This window comes from Heloderma suspectum, chromosome 3 (genome assembly GCF_057233095.1).
Source record: "Heloderma suspectum isolate Gila_16-S chromosome 3, 16-S_ref, whole genome shotgun sequence".
Taxonomy (NCBI): domain Eukaryota; kingdom Metazoa; phylum Chordata; class Lepidosauria; order Squamata; family Helodermatidae; genus Heloderma; species Heloderma suspectum.
Window position 1 is genome coordinate 285,813,298 of NC_139460.1, and position 19,320 is coordinate 285,832,617.

General features: G+C 41.7%; 1 protein-coding gene across 1 annotated transcript; it reads left to right on the plus strand.

The window, feature by feature from the left end:
- Positions 1–852: 852 nt before the first annotated feature.
- Positions 853–16,857, plus strand: LOC146351379 (uncharacterized). The gene is made up of 11 exons (XM_084845692.1): positions 853–1,023; positions 3,264–3,416; positions 4,715–4,863; positions 6,351–6,491; positions 8,489–8,637; positions 10,864–10,971; positions 12,409–12,541; positions 14,950–15,056; positions 15,564–15,676; positions 16,531–16,593; positions 16,846–16,857. The coding sequence occupies exons 1-11, from the start codon at positions 853–855 to the stop codon at positions 16,855–16,857; spliced, it is 1,299 nt and encodes a 432-aa protein (XP_084701818.1).
- The last annotated feature ends 2,463 nt before the right edge of the window (positions 16,858–19,320 follow it).

A 19,320-nucleotide genomic window follows, 5' to 3' on the forward strand; every position in this document is an offset into this window, starting at 1 on the left:
TGGCCCTGGTCAACAGTCTGGCCGCAGCATCCCAGCCCAGTTGAAGTTTCTGAACAGTTTTCAAAGGCTAGCCCACATAGAGTGCACTAGTAGTACAATTGAATGTGACTAAGTCATATATGATGGTGGCCAGATCAGACATTTCTAGGAACCATCACAGTTGGCACAATAGCCTCAGCTGTGCGAATGCACTCCTGGCCACAGCCATGATCTGGCCATCCAGGTTCAGGGCCAAGTCCAAGAGTACACCCAAACTGCAAGCCTCAGTCTTCAGGGGAGTGTAACCCCATCCAGCACAGGTTGAATCCCTCTTTCCTGATCTGCTGTTGTAAATACTTACTATAATTTAAATGGAAATACAATGCATGTAACCATAGTAGGAAAGACTATGGCTAGGTGAGCTGTGGGCCTGCTGTCCAGGTGCTAACCGTTGCTGGCAACTTCAAAGCCACTCTTCTATGGCTCCTTTTTTTAATTAAAAAAATGGACTTGGACTGGACATGCCTTCAAATAGCAGACTGTCCTCTGTAAAGTAGGACACATGGCTACCCTACGGGGTTAGGAACACAGGAAGCTGCCGTGTACCAGGTCAGACTACTCGCCCATCTAGCTTTCCTTGCATTTAGTTCCTCTCCCTGTTTTTGGTATAGAAATGTAATCTATATAAGAGTGTAGTTCCTTGCTAAATTTTGATAGGATTTATAGTGTTTGCCTCTCATATCTGTCAGCCATTCAACTGCTGCTGAACCTCCAAGATGACAGCTGCAAACAACTTTTTAAATAATACATTTAACTTCCTTTTTTTCCAGCTTTATCATTCTGTGGCAGCTAAAATCCGTAGGAAACAAAGTTATGCCAAAGCGAAAAGGGAAACCAAAACCAAAAACTAGTTCAGATGTCTATATACTTGAAAAGTTCCTGCAAACATATGAAAAGCATTGTATGGGATCCCAAAGTTGTGCCAGTCCAACTATCAAACAGGGCTTACGGAAATGTATAGCAAATGAAACATTAATTACTAAGGTAACTATATGGATGAAAAACAATGATTTCAGATGTTACTGGAAATGAAGACAAAATGGTAGGAAAATTGCGCCTTAATTGTAATTGTTTCTAAATATAGTCCTTTAGGGGGCAGCACAGATCTATCAGATAAATAACTCAGTCTTCTATTGCCCTTTCCCCTTATGTAAGTTAACCTGGGTTTTTTTTTTCTCCTTTTATTTTGCAACTTGCTAAAAAGCACCTTATCTTGAACTTTGTAGACCATTCTTCTGATGGATTCCTTGCTATACCAAAGGAAGCCATGATAGCTCCATCTCTGAAGTGTTCCACTGGCAGGCAAAGACAGTTTTATTCAGATAAGCTTTTGGCTTTTAAGCTGACCTGTTTGCTGAAGTAGATTTTAACTGGTGGGTGCTGTTTGTTTCTTAATTTTATTGATGTGTTTTAATTGGTTTTCTTTTATATTTTAATTATAATTTTGTATTTTATCTTTTATTGTTAGCCATCTTTTTGCTAGCCACCTTTTATTGTTGTTAGCACTATTTTGGAGTAAAAAGGTTGGCTATAAATGGAATAAATGAATTAGTGAGTGAGTGAGAAGGAGCACCAAAGTCTCACTGATTCAGTGAGAGTAATTAATAGCTGCAGAGACCATCTTGAGAAGTATTTACTGAAATACCTGATGGAGCACCTCTCCCAATATGAGGAAAGGTTCCTCCTGTGCAAGCACCGGGTCATTACTGTCCCCTAGCGGGATGCCTGCTTACGCTGGCGTTTTCATGGCACACTATAGCGGGGTGGTTTGCTATTGCCTTCCCCAGTTGTGACTACCTTTCCCCCAGCATGCTGGGTACTCATTTTACTGACCTCGGAAGGATGGAGGGCTGAGTCAACCTGAGCCGGCTACCCAAGACCCGGCTTCCGCTGGGATCGAACTCAGGTCATGAGGAGAGTTTCGGTTTCAATACTGCTGCCTACCACTCTGCGCCACACGAAACTCCCAATATGAACCTACCCATATACTGCAATCAACATCTGAGGCTCTTCTCAGAGTGCTTTCTTTGAGGAAGGTTCAGAGGACAGCAAGAAGGAAGAGAGGGCCTTTTCAGTGCTGGCCACTTGACTGTGGAATGCTTTCTCCAGGGAGGCCCGCCTGGCGCCAACATTGTCATCTTTTCAGCACCAGATCAAGATTTGCCTTTAGTCCCAGGCATTTGAAGGCATATGATAGGCTTTTTAATGGAAATTTTAATGGTATTTTTAATGGAAATTGTTTTTAGCTATTTTATATTTTTAATGTTTTAATTAATTTGTTGCCATGAGTCTTTTCTAAGAGAAAGGTGAGTTAGAAATTATAATATTAATAATTATATTAATATTAATATTTTTACAGTTTAACTTCAGCATTTTATATCTTTTTATCATTACTAGGTCAATATTTGTTGTTATTCCTTTGTTACGGCTTATACCTAAGACAAATTTGAACTGTAATAACATCAGGGAAAATTGCATAGCCCTCTTACATGCAGTTTTGTGTCTTTTTATTTATTTATTTATTAAATTTATTAATCGCCCATCTGGCTGGTCACCCAGCCACTCTGGGCGATGTACAACAAAACAGTTAAAACAATAAAATTCAACATTAAAAACATCATAAAAAATACCCTAACCCACCCCGAATGCCTGCCTGAACAACCACGTTTTTAATGTGCGGCGGAAGCTCATAAAAGAGGGGGCATGGCGGAGTTCCCTAGGGAGGGAGTTCCACAGAGTGGGGGCCACCACAGAGAAGACCCTCTCCCTTGTTCTCACCAGCCTAGCTCTGTCCTGGCTGATGGGACAGAGAGAAGGCCATCCAAGGCTGATTTTGTTGAGCGGCCTCTCTGGTGTTGCTGGAGGCGCTCCTTGAGATAGGCTGGACCAGAACCGTATAGGGTTTTAAAGGTCAAAACCAATACCTTGAATTTGGCCCGGAAAACAACTGGTAACCAGTGCAACTCCTTCAGCACTGGAGTGGATGTGATCTCGCCGGCGGCTACCTGTAATCAGGCAAACCGCTGCGTTCTGTACCAGCTGCAGCTTCCGAACTGTCTTCAAGGGTAACCCCACGTAGAGCGCATAGTATAGTATAGTGTATAGTAAGTGAGTGAGTATAGTATAGTATAGTCTTCATAGTATAGTATAGTCTTCTCAGCACAATGATGAAAAGTTTGTTTTTGTAATAGGGTTGTTGCTAAACCTTGTGTTTTCTTCCCTAGTTTGTGCTTACAAATGCGGAAAACTTATCAGGAAATTTGCATCCAGTTTCTCTTACTCCTTTACTAAGGACTATTCGAGATGAACGGTATCAGTTGGGAAAGGAGCTCTGTATCTGGGGAATTAAGCTAAGTCCTCAAGATATTGCAAACCTTGTAAGTGTAAACAAAAGTGAAGTGTAAAAGGAATCACTGTGTCAGTATAGACGCCTCAGTATCATAATGTGAAATGAAGTATCTATGTGCAACTACCATACTATAACACTATCTCAGAAGCAATTGAAACAACAGCTCTCTTTCTAGACCAGGAATGTTCTAATTTTATATATTGCATTGATTTTAATTTCATCTAGCCAACCAACTCAGAAGTAACTGGGTAAAAAATCAAGGATAGTTTGAACAATAGCCAGGGACCTCAGGAAATGTTCTCCAGGTTACCTGAATCCTTAACGTAGATGTCAGGTGCCCTGGAAACTGCATGTTCTGAGACTCCATCCACTTGGGATGCTGCTGTGAGTATAAAAGAACTTCTTCTAGTTGAGTCTATTCTGAATCAAGCCAAAGGTAGTTTACTCAACACTACTTCTGGACCTGGCAACAAGTAAATTAAAGGAAACTGGAAGGAGCAGACATGTGAACCTACTTTTTGGACCCTGGGCTCAAGCACTGTCCAAGTAAATGTGTAATAGCTTAGAGTGATAGTTGCATGCAAATATGTTCATTCCACGAATCTCCTACGTGGTGCAAGCCTACACACATATTTGCCACCAAGCATATGATCTTTTGCGAGGCAGGCAGACATGTATCCGACCAGTCACCCCAGTCCTCTCCATCTGCAGAGTCTGAGCCCAACATCCTTCATAGAGAATTTCAGAATTTGCTAATTTGTGAATTATCCCTTACTTAGCTATCATTCTGGATTTTATGGCACCCTTCGCACAACCTGGTGTCCTCCAGATATGTTGGACTACACTTCCCAGCATATCTGGAGGGCACCACACTGGGGACGGTTGCATTATGAAGAGAGGTGGCTGTCAGTTACAGGGATTTTAACAAACACCCCAGGAAAAGCATATATAACCATGATTCCCTGATGGCTATTTGTAAATTATAGTACAGACAGTGTGTTAATAATACTGTCTGTACTATATGGAAAGAATGGGACAGAGGGTTAGGACAAACTAATATCAGTGGCATAGGAGATCATATTCATGCTATGTAGTTAAACATGGAATTTTGGTCTCCAGGAATATTGAATTCGTTGCTTTTGGTGTAGTGGAGTCTAGGATGCAATCCTATGCCTGTTTAGACAGAAAAAATTTTTTTCTCTCTAAACATCCATAGGATTGCACCCTAAGCCTAATATAACATTTTCAAAGCAAGAATAGTTCATATTAGAAGTGTTACTCGCTTTGATAAATCTTGGTTTATCTTATTTGTATCCATGTGTCTAGGCAATCCTACTAGAACTGGATGGGCGTACCATCTATCCATTTTCCAAATTAGAAATAACTCATCATGTGTTAGACCTTTGGTCCACAGAAAGATTTGGAGCTGCTTTGCCTTACAGCAATTTGAGTTCTCTTGTACTGGATTATTCCAAGTAAGAAAATATTTATTTTTTTTTTTTGCTCCTTCAGCAGCAGCCTAAAAAAAAAAAAAGAGTTGTGATACCAAATATTGTAGGAGCATTACACCAAAAGGAGTTTCAGCTATCTTCGCATGTAGTGCAGGGGCAAGCAACTTTGGGGGGTCCAGGGGCCACTTTCCACCCCCAGTGCCCCTGTCCCACCCCCAGGCCACATTCCTGCTTCTGCTATACTAACCCCCCAAAATCAGCGCCAAATTTGGCTGGTTTTCAAGCTAATTTTGTATTTTAAGCTTCCATAGCGGTTTGCCACCTAAATTTGGCAACAAACTGTCATTTCAACTAGATTCCAGGAATGCAACCAACTTTGGGTGCTTCCAGATGAGGCTTTTATTGCATCCCCCTGCCTCATTCATGGAATTTTACAGAGGGTCCAGATGTCACCATCTTCCATTCATAACCCTTCTGTGTTTGTCCAACGCTTCTTCTACGTTTTCTTTTACCACAGAAAATCTGTTAAGGAGAAAAAGTTGGAATAGCTACATAATGCCTTCTAATCCGTAGTGAGAGTACTAATGGTGGCACTAATTCATATAGTGCCACCACAGTGCTGCCACATGTGTGCGTGTGCACGCACATGCACACACCCTATAATTCTGAAATTAAATGCAAGGAATATCATGTAAAGCAGTCACATCTGAAAACGTCATTATCCATTATTGCCACTCTCACACACACACCACTATTGGTCTCCTACCCCTGTCAGTATGAACAAAGGGAAAACCTTAAATGCAATTAAATGGCAATGGCCCCAGTCACCAACCAGAGACCGAAGGGCAGCTGAACAGTCGCATTTCTCTGCCTCCCAGCAAGAACTCCACCAGCAGCAGAAAGAGCATCCCACATTAAGAGGGCAATGTATATATCAGCACTAAAATACAGTGGTCTGAAATAACAGTTTCCATCTCTAGCTGAATCAGAATTTCAGCTGACTTTGCTTTCTGTTTTTAATTTTATGTCATTACAGGACTGATCTCATGTTTGATTTGGTGTTCACTCAATAAACTTAATTTTTTAAAAGGATTTTTCTTCTACTCTGAGCTATTGGAAACTCTGGCATGCCAGCAAACCCTATTTGCACTTGGTTTTATGCTATTTAGAAATAGTGTTCTGCGAATAACTCCCTTTTCCCATCCCGTGTTGAGGTTAAACATGTTAAATATGAAAGAGGTGCTTAGTTATGTCAGTTTCAGTTATTTCTCTATCTGCCTGTATAGAAATATGTGGTCGTGTAGTGGCAGCTACTATGGATCAAGCACCACTGTGAAATTTGTTTAACTTTCCTCTCCAGTTAAGCCTGTCCACGGCTGGCTCTGAGTGTGAGTTGGTCCAATTAGTTCAAACTTATGTAAGATACTGGCTGGATAATTGTATGCTTTAGGATAGCAGTAGTCATCCTTCTTTGAAGACAAGGCCTATCTGATTTATGCTCCTCTTTACAGATGTGGAGATAATGGTGTCAATAGACTAATTTCTGGATTAGAGGGGAACAGAAAGCTTTTAACTCTGAGCCTCTGCTACTGTGATTTAGGACCTGAAAGTGGGTCAACATTGGCGACTCTCATAATCCAAACAGCCATTTGGTAAGTTTTGTTATTAAGGAGTTGCAGGGTGGGTCGGTGGGTAGTAGTGTTATATTGACCTGGTTGGGCCATAATGCTACACCATAGTTATAGTCATGGTAATATTAAACCATTATGTAAACGAGCAGCAAGCAACTCTCATGCTCCCCTCTCTCCTCCTCCAGTGTGGCCATGAGGAGGAGATTGGAAGCATCCACTTCCTGGTTTAAACTGACTGGAATTTCTCATTAAGTCCAAACTGGGAATTCAGCTTAGTTTAAACCAGGGTTGGGCAACTTGTAGCCCTTCAACTGTTTTGCCTATGGCTGATGGGAATTGTAGACCAAAACATCTGGAGGGCCACAAGTTACCCACCCTGGTTTAAACTGTGGTTTGTTGAAACAAACCAGGCTCATAAACCATAGTTTGATCCTGGCTTGTTCTATACAACATAGTATAGTGACAATTTTTCCTTTTTTGAACACAATGATAAACTGTTTAGTGAAAAACGGGAAGCGGATGCTTCCAATCTCCTCCTCATGGCTGCACCAGAGGGGAGGGAAGGGGGCAATGCAAGAGCCTGGGGCTCATTCCTGTAGCACTAAACTATGGTTTAGCATTATAGCTGTACCAGTGGTAGAGCACACGCTTTACATGCAGAAAGTCACAGGTTCAATTCCTGGCATCTCCAGGAATTTCGGGCTGGAAAAACTTCTGCCTAAAACCCTGGAGAGCGTCTGCCATGCCAGTCAATATTGACCGTACTGGACTAGGTGGGTCAGTGGTCTGACTCAGTGTCAGGCAGTCTCCCTGGAGATCCACTGTGGGAGCAATGGACTTCAGTTGCCTGCTGGAATGTTTAAGCTGGGCTTCCACCTATTCTCAACCTGGATACTTGTAAATCAGTACAAAATATTAAAAGTTGGCAGAAGTCTCCAGTGACCGCCTCCCAAAGGAAACGGAATGTGTGTAAGTGCTGCATTTCGGAACTTCTGCTAGGGAAGTGGGGCGACTGTGACAATTTAATAGTGGAGGAAGGGGATGCACTCAGGCAATGATCCTTCGTATGACAACAGGGAGTGTTACGAGTGTTACAAGCTTTTCATTTGTGAAGAGTATGTATGACAGCCAAATTGAGTAATATCTGGACCTCGTTGCTGGATTTGGTCTTGTGTCAATATTCACTGAATACAGAACACAGTTGGAGGAATACTTATTTTTGATTACCTAAGAAGGCCGTAAGTCTCATTTAAGAATTAAATTTTATATTCAGTTGTGGTGACTAAAACATAAGAGTAAAAAAAAGGTAAAAGGTGAAGGTGTCCCCAACCAGTCGTGTCCGACTCTAGGGTGCGGTGCTCATCCCCGTTTCTAAGCCGAAGAGCCAGCGCTGTCCGAAGGCGCGTCCGTGGTCATGGGGCCGGCATGACTGAACACCGAGGTGCACGGAACACTGTTACCTTTCCCGCCGAGGCGGTACCTATTTATCTACTTGCAATTTCTTGCTTTCGAACTGCTAGGTTGGCAGGAGCTGGGACTGAAGACGGGAGCGCACTCCGTCACGCAGCACTCGGGTCTCGAACTGCTGACCTGCTGACCTTCCAGTCTGCAGTTCAGCGTCTTAACCACTAAGCCACCGCAGCCCCCAAAAAACATAAGAGTGCTTTCTGTTAAAAGCACTATAATTATTAGTGTAAAACTCTATGTTCTGGAAACAGGAAGATATGTTGGAATATAAGGGTTTGGTCCAGGATCTGCCTCCCGCAAGAGGAAAGGCTCTGCTTGTGAAAAGTCCCTTCACCCAATTGATTGGGCTCCCCCCTTCCCCCCACACTACCATTCAGCAGGGTTTCCTGACTCGGTGTGTAGCATTTTCAGGGGACTAAAGGAGCTGTCGTGGGAAGGAAGAGGTGAGAAAGTCCACTTCCATCAGCGCAGTTGATCCAGCATAAATCCGTATCAAACCCTCAGCTACTCTTCTGTTTAAACCAACATATTTTAAACATTCTTTATCACAGCAACCTGTTCCTTAATGGTAACCACTTGCAGTGTCTGGGTGCCACAGAACTCCTCAAACCAATTGCAGAGTATGCTGAAAACCTTGGACAAGAAAAAAAAGCAAATGCTTTGGTGTACAGCAGTGGTACTGCTCACCACACCACTGAAGGTAGGATTGCCTTTGATTGTTCACTCTTATCAACTGATTGTTAAATTATAACATTAAATTGAAAGTACGGGTTTATTTGCTTTGCTTAGAAGCAGTGAGCTGATTAAAAAATAGCTATATATTACACAAACACACACGTATAAAATGAGCTCTTGATTGACCTCCATTAATAACAATATTTACAGGACACAATTCATATGCCCCTGTATTTTCTACTTTTAAGAGTGGGTCTTATGAATAAAAGTACTGAAAACAATAGGATGGATATACAGAGAGAAAATATGATGCCATGCATTCATATTAAATCAGTTGTCATTATTTTAAGGGACTAGTCAGGCCTTAGTGAGTACTTCAAACTAAAGTACATGACAGAAACAATTATTTGGTTCTGCAGGTCCTTGGCAAGAATTGTGCGCCTTATTAAAGCTCAGCTATTATCTGCCTGAAGTCCCATGCTGGCTTTTGCTTTGCATAGAGAATGAATGGTACAAACTTTGCAGGAACCTCTGGCTACCTTTAGCTTTAGATCAGTGAGAAAGGATGGCACGGGTTTACTGTAATTCATTGCTGTAATTATTGCACACATATACAAACACACACACTGTACACACAATCCATTTTCTCTCCCATACACACACACTCACACATGCACATACACACCCTTTTCACAACACATACACAGCTTTTGAAACACGGATCAAGCCAGATTTGTGCTTTCAAAGCACTTTTCTCTCTCTGCTTGGGTCATGAAGGGGCAGCTCCCTGCCTGGGCAAGGAAGGCTTTTAAAAGCACAGATCCAGCTGGATCCACACTCTTCTCTCTCTGCTCAGCTGTGGATAGTGCACCTGGACAGGGGAGGCTTGGGCAGAGCCTGCCATAGGCTGCATGAAATCTAGTCAAGGCCTGTATACCACCCACAAAGCCACCGTCAGAGACTTCTTGGGATAAAGCTGTAGAGCTGCCAGGCATGTCTACAGGCAGCAAACAATGGAATTGAGCTCCCAGAGAGGCCAGCTATGGCAAGTGGAAAGGCACACGCGAAGGATGGCTTCACAGCTGAGGTGCTTAAGTGTGGAAAGACTCACCTTTTATTATGCTTCCATGACCTCCTGCTACTATGCTGCTAGGGGAAAGGGGCAGTTCTTCCGACTCCCTTGTTTTCTGGTCTAAAGAGCAGTACAGAAGGTAATGTATCACAAACGCAAAGTATGCATATACAAATCCCCTTGTCTCCCCCACCTCCAGTTACTTGACTGATCTTTGGTAGTGATCTCTGGGGATAGCAACATGCACTGCTGTTTAATGATGTTGCCACACCGATCAAAGAATCCCAGTGATGCACTCATGCAGTGTTCCGGGGGATCAGGTAATCAGCCAGCTCACTTGGTGTACATTCAAACAGTCCTTGAAGTGGATGTAGGTCACTAAAGCAATTAGGAATTACTTGAGAACACCTTCCAAAAAATTCCAGAAATAGCCATGCTAAGTCTCTTGCAGCAAAAACAACAAAGAGTCTTGTGGCACTTTAAAGACTAATAAATTTATTCTGGAATAAGCTTTCATAGACTGTAGCCCACTTCATCAGAAGCATAGAGTATTATGGGGAATTTCAGGTTTATATACAGTATTTATGGTGGAGTGTGAGGGGGCTGAGCGGGGAGGGGGGAGAATTGTAAACAGTGAAGTCATAAGGCAATTAAATGCAAGAAGTGACAATCACTTTTAATTTCCTTCTGACCTCACTGTTTACAATTGTCCCCCTACACCCATTTGTACTCCATACAAACCTGAAACTCTCCATAATACTCTGTGCATCTAATGAAGTGGGCTGTAGTCCACAAAAACTTATGGCAGAATAAATGTGTTTCTCTTTAAGCTGCCACAAGATTCTTTGTTTTTCCCACCCAAAAGTTGTCTTTTCCCTTACACACACAAACACACACACACACACCAACATCTCAGTTATCTCTACGAGTAATAGAAATGGCATAGCTGTGACAATGCTTGCTTTCAGGAGAATTTAAAACTGCCAGAAGTCCTGTCTCATGCAGCTCAACAAACCGCAGAGGCCTGTAGAGCTAAACAGAGCAGAGCATCATTTATATAACGGTGTATGGACTCGCTCTGTTGCTGAGCATCTTTCAGCACTTTAGGCAATGTGGGATTCATATAGTAACCCAAAAAAGGGCAAATTATCAATCTTTTTTTTCCCCCATTTTCAACAGCAAACAAAGACGCGGGTGTTGATTCAAAAGTGGTCCGTTTGAATGCTACTTCCAAAACAGATAATTCCCCTACATTAGAAAGCACCGCAAAGAAAAATAAAAGAAAAGGTACAATTATTCAATAAGGCAACCTAATTAGGATCATATGATGAGTCTAACATGTGTTATGACTGCTGTGGTTTTATTTAATATTGATTTATTGCCAACAGTATGCTGGTCACTGTACAAGAATATGGAAGAGACTTATTCCCTGCCCAGAAGTCCTTCCATCTAAGATCATTTGTCTCCTAGCCCTGCCTTGCTCTTTTATCAAGTCCTTTGCTCTCCCTTCACTTTATCTGATTTACCTATGGCCTAGTTCTCACTGAGGTGCTCAACCTGTGTCTGGGTTGTACCACTTTGGATTGCAGATATGGAGGACCTCACACAATTGAAGGACTCTCCATCACAAAAAAAAGAAGAAGAATTCCTCCATGTAGAAAACTGCTTTATAACCTTTCTCCCTAATGTGGTAGTCGGAAGTACTCTATATGGAGATACTTTTGTATGGAAGAGGATTCAGTCATGTGTGGTGTTTCCCTACTTCATGCCACCAGAAGAGAAGTCTGAAGTGAGAAGTTGCCCTTGGTTAGGGCCACTTCACACAAGTCAAAATTGTGTGAATTGTGTGAATCACACAAGGCACTTCTGTATAGACATAGTGACTGAGTTCACACAACATGACAACCCACACTCAAGGTTGAGTATGGACTCAGTGTGGGTTGAACTGTGGGTTGTTGTGTTCTGTGAATCCAGCTGCACTAACAAACCATGATTTGTTAACCACGAGCAACCCACAAAGAGAACCCATGGTTTATTGTTGGGTTGTGACCTGTAAACTGTTCGTGGTCAACAAACACGGTTGGGTTCACATAACATAACAAGCCACGTTTCAATAACAACCCACAGTTCAATGACAACCCACACTTAACCGTACTCAGCCTTGAGTGTGGGTTGTCATATTGTGTGAACCCAGGCAATATATCATCTATTTGTAGATCATGTGTGAAAACATGTGGATTTTGTTTCTGCATGAAAATGTGCTGGGAAATCACAACTGGCCATGACTTCCCACAGTGTGTTCACTGCACATACATACAGCACACACACAAAAAGCTGCCATGTGGTCATTGTACGTGCCAATTTATACATAAGTTATACATTATTTTCTATGCAGACATCCCTTTAGTATAGGACTTTAGTAACGTAAAGCCACCCTGAGGCTACAACCCAAAGCAAACCTATGAGGAAGTCCTGTACTGACCAACCTGAATAAATATGCATTGGATGGGCTGTAAGAAACGTAGACTGGAAAAAATGATGAAGGTGACTTTCATTGTAAAGAATTTTGCCACTCCCTATAAAAGTTCAGATGTCTTTCACAAAACAACTGTGGCATCTCCCAAATTTTAAAAAAGGAAAGGTCACCCATTGTACTGGCCATCAAACATTTGATTGTCAAGCTGCGTGTCAGAAATAACCTTTATGTGCATATATTGCTTACAGGCTTAAAGAAAAAAAGTAAGGATCCTGACCCTGGCCCATGGTTAGCAAAGCTGCATTTGACCGATAATGCCATAGATGGAAGGTTTAAGCAAAGAGAAAAAAACATCTGGGAATTCATTCAGCTTTTGACTTGGTGAGGCAACTGATATAATGCACCACTTTCCCATGTCATCTATGGCACTGTGGAATGCTCTAGTATTCAGATTAAGAATACTACCCCAGTTCTATATTTAGCAGCCCAATCTCCCCAAAATGTCACTTATATCAGCGTGATACTCTTTTTGACAAGGATTCTTGAGATAAGTCCGTTGAGAAATGATAAAACTGTAGACTGAAAGGAACTGTAGTGGCAATCAGTCCGGACTATTGCATTAAAAAGATCCCCTGTGCCCCCAAATATCCTTGCTATTTTCTATACTGTGCAGCGAGAAGAATTTGTTGGCCAGAGACTCAGGTAACTAGTTAAATCGATCAACTTCACACCTGCTCAATTTATACAGGATGTTCTTTATATTACTGCACTATCTTAAAAAATAAAATAGTAAGATATCATTACCCAGCTGCAACGTAATCACCCTCCCAAAGCCCAGTGTTTCAGATTTTTCTTGGTTTGAAAAGGTGTGCATTTCTTGTTGCGATGGCATTTCTTGGGAGTGCTGGAATGGCTTATGAAAAGCACTGAAATGAGATATTCTACAGCTGATGAAATTATGCTCAGAGATTCATAAACACTTAAAAGTTTCCTGTGTAAAAAAAAAGCTGAGCAGAAACTCCTTGCAAAGAAAAAATTAGGGAGGTGTCTCCATGAGTGATTTACTCCAAGCTGGCTGCATTTGGAGGTCATTAGGGATAAATGATGTCATGTCCATCTAGTAGCCACCCTGGAGCTTATCAGAGAAAAACAAGATTTCCTGAGACTGCTTAAAGTCCGATTCTTTTCCTTAAGTCGGGTTCTCCCAGGTATAGTTGCTGTGTGCCCCAACCCATGCATTTACCTTGGGTATGCTAGCCTTGCCCAGGGGTGTGCCTTTCAACATGACCCCGGTCACAGGGTGTATCCTGGATGTTTCCCCTTCCCTGCACAAACCAATTAGTGTCTACTCAGAAGTAACTCCCACTGTGGTCAATGAGGCTTCTCCCCTGAATGCCCACGTCAGAACTTACAGAGATCCCCCTCAACTGAAATGGCAGTTTAAAGCCCAATTCCCTAAGTGCTGTAAAGCGCTATCTCAAGGCTCCAATCTCTGTTGTTTGGTTTATTGCCTTAGGAAGTAACTACTTCAACCCTTCGTTATAGAGATCCTGCGCTGCATCGGGTTACAATGGGGGCTGGCTTCCTGTCTTTGTGTTTACTTCTCTTTCCCACAGTAAACACATTAGTGTCTCCTCAGAAGTAACTCCTATTGTGCTGAATGAGGCTTGCCCACATCAGAATTTACAGAGATCACCCTGAATTAATACAGAGTTTAAAGCACTGATTTCCTGAAGCCTGTAAAGCACTTTACCAACCTGCAATTCTCCGGGGCTTGGTTTATTGCCTTAAGAAGTAACTACTTCACACCTTTGTTATAGAGATCCTGCAATTAGAAAGGGGGCTGGTTCCCCATCCCTGTGTCTCCCCCCTTTCCCAGCACAAGCATATGTGTGTCTACTCAGAAGTAACTCCCATTGTGTTCAGTGAAGCTTGCTCCTGAAATGCAGGCACATCTGGAGCTTCAGGGGAAAGGAGAAAGGGGAGGGGGGAGAAGGGGGGAAGCCTCTGTTATTGGTTGAGCAGCCCCTGCCAGTCAGATGACGTACAGTCCAAACCCACCACCACCACCTGGAAGTATGTTCTGTGAAGTGATTTTTACTGGTGCAGAGCACTGGCTCGTGGAGCCCTGCATGGACCAAAGCGCAGCAAAGCTGATTCCTTTTAAAAAATCTGGTACTCCTCCATTTGCTTCTCCTTCTGTTGCTGTGGTCCAGTACAGCAGGCCATGAGCCAAAAATGAGCCTTTCTCCCTGTTGTTAGTTTTCTATCCACAGGATGGTTTCTTAATATGGAAGAGCATTCAAAATCAGAATCCACCACCAGCAATCTGAAGAGGTACAGTTCATTAAGGCTGCAATCCTATGCAAGATTAAACAGAAAAAAAAGTTCCTACAACTCCCAGCATGCCCCAGCCAGCCATGCTAGCTGGGAAATTCCCAAAGCCATAGGACTTTTTTCTGACTAAACATGCATAGGATTGCACCCTAATTCTTATACTTCATTCTTCTTCATGCATAGACGAGACTTAAATCCGATTCAGAGCAGTAAACACCTTTGAAATGAAGGTATGTCACACAAGTGATTTTATCTGTATGCCGCCCTGAGTTCTTAATGATATAAGGCAGGATAGAAATGTTTTAAATAAATAGTAAATAAATAATAAACAAGTGATAGATAAATAAAAAAGTGCACACTATTGGGCCTAACAGTTGAAATACTTACATTTTATGTATTGATAGGAAGATTTTACATGAAGCAATTTTTAGTGTGAATGTTTTTAATCATAGTCTAATCAAGAATTCTGACCACCTGGTAGAAGTTGATATCAATGGCAATGCTATAGGAGAACAGTGTGCAGTCAAGATATTGGAAGCTCTTATGGACCGAAAGAAAGGTAGGATGTTTATATCTATCTGTCTATCTCTTTCTCTACACACATACACACACACACACACACACACCGCAATCATGTGCATGCTTACCTGGGAGTAAACCCCACAGAACATAATGGAACTTAATTCTGAGTAAATAAGCATAGGATTGCACTGTAACACTTCCTTCAGCCAGACCTATCCCACCTGGAACTCTCCAGTTTAACCAAACATTGATCCTTGTGGTAGTCATGGCCCAAGTAAGAAAAATCTAAAAGACGTGATTTTGCATATATAAAAGTAATGTTTAACATCTAGTTCTCTTAAGGTCCACAAACTGAACTGAACATTGCAAATAACCAATGTATAATCAACTCAGGGGCAGGGGGAACCTATGCAGATGACAAGTCTTTGCATTTTACTGTTGTATGTTTTTCATGTTTTCATCAATTAGCATTTCTGGGAAATGATTTTAAGGTATATTTGTGTAAATATGGAAGTTATTTATTCATTGATTTTTCACTCTGCAGACAAAATGCCATGCTTACAAATCAAGGTAACTCCCCAGATTTCATCAGTGACCTTTAAGGAAATTTTCAGGAGTTGCTCAAAAATCAGTCCAGCTAAAAAGAGAAAGAAAAAGGTACAGGCATTTGTTTCCTTAATTTGTATCATTGTGTGTTGGGGTTTGTTTAAAAACAAGAATAAAGTATAGTATTAATTATTGAGTTGACTATAAATAGAAAATAAATAGCATCTTCATGGCTATGGCCCATGACCAGGCATCAACATAACTGAAATAGTGTTGTTCATCAAATAGCTAAGACTTGAACCCATAATCTAAGCACTCTAAAATCATTACTGGAGAGCTGTAGAGTGAGGGGAGCAAGACTATATTTGTGTACTGAGTCTCAGTTGAATTAACAGAAACTTTATTTTTCTGAAGTTCTTTCCACTATAATATGTAATCAAAGTTGCATTAACCAGAATAGTAATTAATTGCAATAATTCATCAGCGGCCATTCAATCTGGCTGCATCTGAGAGTGAGCTGAGACAGTAATGCTTGCTCTATCAGTTTGGCTGGGGCCAACTGCCTCCCTCCTGCTCCCAGAATCGTCTCCACCTGGCCCATCAAAGAGTTGAGACAGCAAGTGCCCCTATGTTGGTTTAGCTTAGACTAGGTGCAATTTGATTTTTCTACCCACCCTGCCTACCCGTGTCTGTCTCCCGCAATGACCATTCCATCCAGTCATTATGTAAGAGCATGAGAGCTGGTACCTGAATCTGCTTATTTTCATCTTCCCTGCCTTTTGTGTGTGTGTCATCTCTCTAAGATCATTAGCCACTATGTTAAACTGAGAGCCACCTTGAATGAAAAATGGTGCATAAATATAATTAATATTAACATTAATGTGAGTTCAAGAAATACCTGTGCCCTGATCCAACAAGAAGATCCAAATATATACATGAACAGGTGTTGTATAGTTTTTCTCCAGGCTGAAAAGTTTTATGCAGGAGCTGGGGATGCACAGAAGTGGTGGGAGAAGGGTCGAGATTCGGTAAGTCCTTCCTACATCCTTTGAACAGATGATAGTCATCACTAGTACCAATCTGACCGGGGCCGTACCCAAGCAACCACAGCTCCTAGCCTGGGCCTTTTATCTCAGCAAAATGCATGTACACTATCCAGTTATTTGTGCATTCTTCCTGTTGGACTGATGTATTAGCATTCACTATCCAACTAATTTCCTTTATTTACAGGTACCTTTTTATTTGAATCTGCTGAGATTTGTTTTGTGTTTATTTTACAGAAAACCAAGTGATTATAAAGTCTACATTTGCTTTCTGAAGAAGTTTGGTTCAAGGAAGTTAATATACTTTACCAATTCTTTACTTGATGTTCAATAATGTTCTTAAGAAGTTTCTTCTTGTGAAATTTAAAGTAGTTAAATAGATATATTTATAACATATGTATAGCCTTTATTTATTGGATGAATGGCATGCCACTGCCTAACGATAATAATAAATATACTGCACTACAACTTAAGACTTGTATTGCTTTCTTCTATAATTATCAAGTGGTATGTTGGTCACGTATAATTTCTAAATGCGTATTTTGTGCATTGCAATGTTTACATATCCCCATGAGCTGGAGGGAGCAATCCTATGGCCACTAGTCAGCGGCTAGATGGCCATAGGATATTTGGTTTTCCGGGAACCAACCTCCCCCCGCTGCTGCCTTGCAGGCAGCACAGAACAGCCCCGTGCTCTGAAGAGGAGCATGGAGCAGCCAAAATGGGGCGTTCTAGTGGGCATTCTGGGGCAGGGAAGGAGGAAATGCCAGTACGACACATCATATGTGTCGTCCAGCAGCTTCCTCCCTCGCGCCGCCTTCCCGCAGTTAGACAACCAAAATCAGCTGTCTAGCCGCAAATACAGGGCAGGAGAAGTGAGGAGGGAATGATCCCCTCTGTGCTTCTGCCCTGCATTGGATAGGCGGTTGCCTCCAAGTTCGGAGGCAGCCGCCTATCACCATAGGATTGCACCCTTAGTGTTTATTTGCTATTCAGATAATATCTATGTTCCTTTAGATGAGGAGAGCGTTCTTAAGGACAGTTCTAATTCTAACTTGTCCTGAAAAAATAGTGCACTATAAATATTAAAGCAGGTGATCTTTTCATGACGAGAACATTTACAAGGGCAGCTCTTAATCTTCCCAATTGGTTGCGTGTAAATAGTCTAGCAGTGATAGGAACATAAACTACATTGTTTTCTCTCAAGGGAAAGTTAAGAGTGTTGAAAAGCCACAGAGAAATATGCAGAAAGAAAGCTGGTCAGCCTTCCTCCTCCTGCAGCTTACCCACTGAGAACACTTCTATGGCTAATCAAACCTTTAATGAGCAGTGGAGAGATATGAAATCCAAGTGCCAGATGATGGAGATGCTTGCACTATGAAAGAAAAGAGGCAGAATGACCAAGTAGTTCTGTTATTTCCTCTTCTTGCTAGTGCTATCAATGTACTCAGGGCAACTTAAACCATTGTAGCGAGGCAGACCAGAAAAATAGTTCTTTCTGTTCTCCTTAAACCGTCTAGCATGTTGCTGACTTTAATTTGCTCTGCCTGGAACTACTAACAACAAGATATCGAATGAAATTACTATGTGAATGGAAGCAAGAGCAACACTGTGCAATACTGAGGGGCAGGACTGAAGCAAATACAAGTGTTGAATGGGAAATTAAATGTTGGGCTTTAATGAAATATGTCAAATTAACACTGGATCAAGAGTAGGGAGGGAAACTGTAAGGAAATGATTTAGGGTGCAATCCTATGCATGCTTAGGCAGAAAAAAGTCTTACAAATCCCAGCATTCCCCAGGCAGCTGGGAGTTGTAAGACTTTTTTCTGCCTAGACATGCATAGGATTGCACCCTTAGATGATTTATTTTTCCTTATTCTAAATTTTGAATGAGTTGGCCTTAAATGGATTAAACACGTGCATCATTCATTATTTGTATCACAGACATTAATTGCCAGACTGATGTGGAATAATTGGTCTGTTTATGATAATGTATACACTGGTGCCACTTTTTGTTAAGACTCTAAGTAATTAACAACTGATGTTTTGTATCTATGACACACACACATCAATAAATTAAAAAAATAATGTGCTCTTCCTACTGGCTAAACAGAGAACATGGCTGTGGCTTGTTGGATGCTGAGTGAGCTTTGCTTCCCACCCCACTGTGCTTTTGCTTCTGGATAGAGAGATACATACAGACTAACTTAAGTCCCATTCATTTCAATGGGTCTACTCTAACTAGGATTAACATTGGATACAACCCAGACTGTAGATAAAATCCTGATTGCCTCTTCCTATTCATTCCTGCACTTATGCTTCAGGTGGACCGACTACTGCTCTGGTTTTGTTTTAAAGTGCTTGACCTGTTTAGCCAATCAAATGATTAGTGCTCTAAAAAACCTCTTTTTTTACACTTTAAGAAGTGTTCAGAGCGTGATGATAGCTGGCTTTGTGACTGACATAAGGGCCAGCTGATCAGCACTGTACACAGCCCTGGGTTCTACACTGAGTGGAAAGCCTCCATGGAGAGAAGGTTCTTCCTGCTTCAGAAGTTTACCCTGAACACGAGGGTGACGAGAATGGGGACAGCCGATGTGTAGCTAGCACACTTGTTCTCAACCTCACGTGTTCTTGTCAGGAAGTTTTAGAATGCCTGAAGAGGGCTTTATGGATCTTCCAGATGGAGGGCTCTGAGCACCAACCATCA

What these genes read in the sequence shown, in the direction of transcription:
- LOC146351379 (XM_084845692.1), top strand. Translation starts at nt 853, where the DNA reads ATGCCAAAGCGAAAAGGGAAACCAAAACCAAAAACTAGTTCAGATGTC. An exon ending in ATGAAACATTAATTACTAAG is followed by an intron (nt 1,024 to 3,263) that starts GTAACTATATGG and finishes TTTCTTCCCTAG; the next exon opens with TTTGTGCTTACAAATGCGGA. An exon ending in CTCAAGATATTGCAAACCTT is followed by an intron (nt 3,417 to 4,714) that starts GTAAGTGTAAAC and finishes CCATGTGTCTAG; the next exon opens with GCAATCCTACTAGAACTGGA.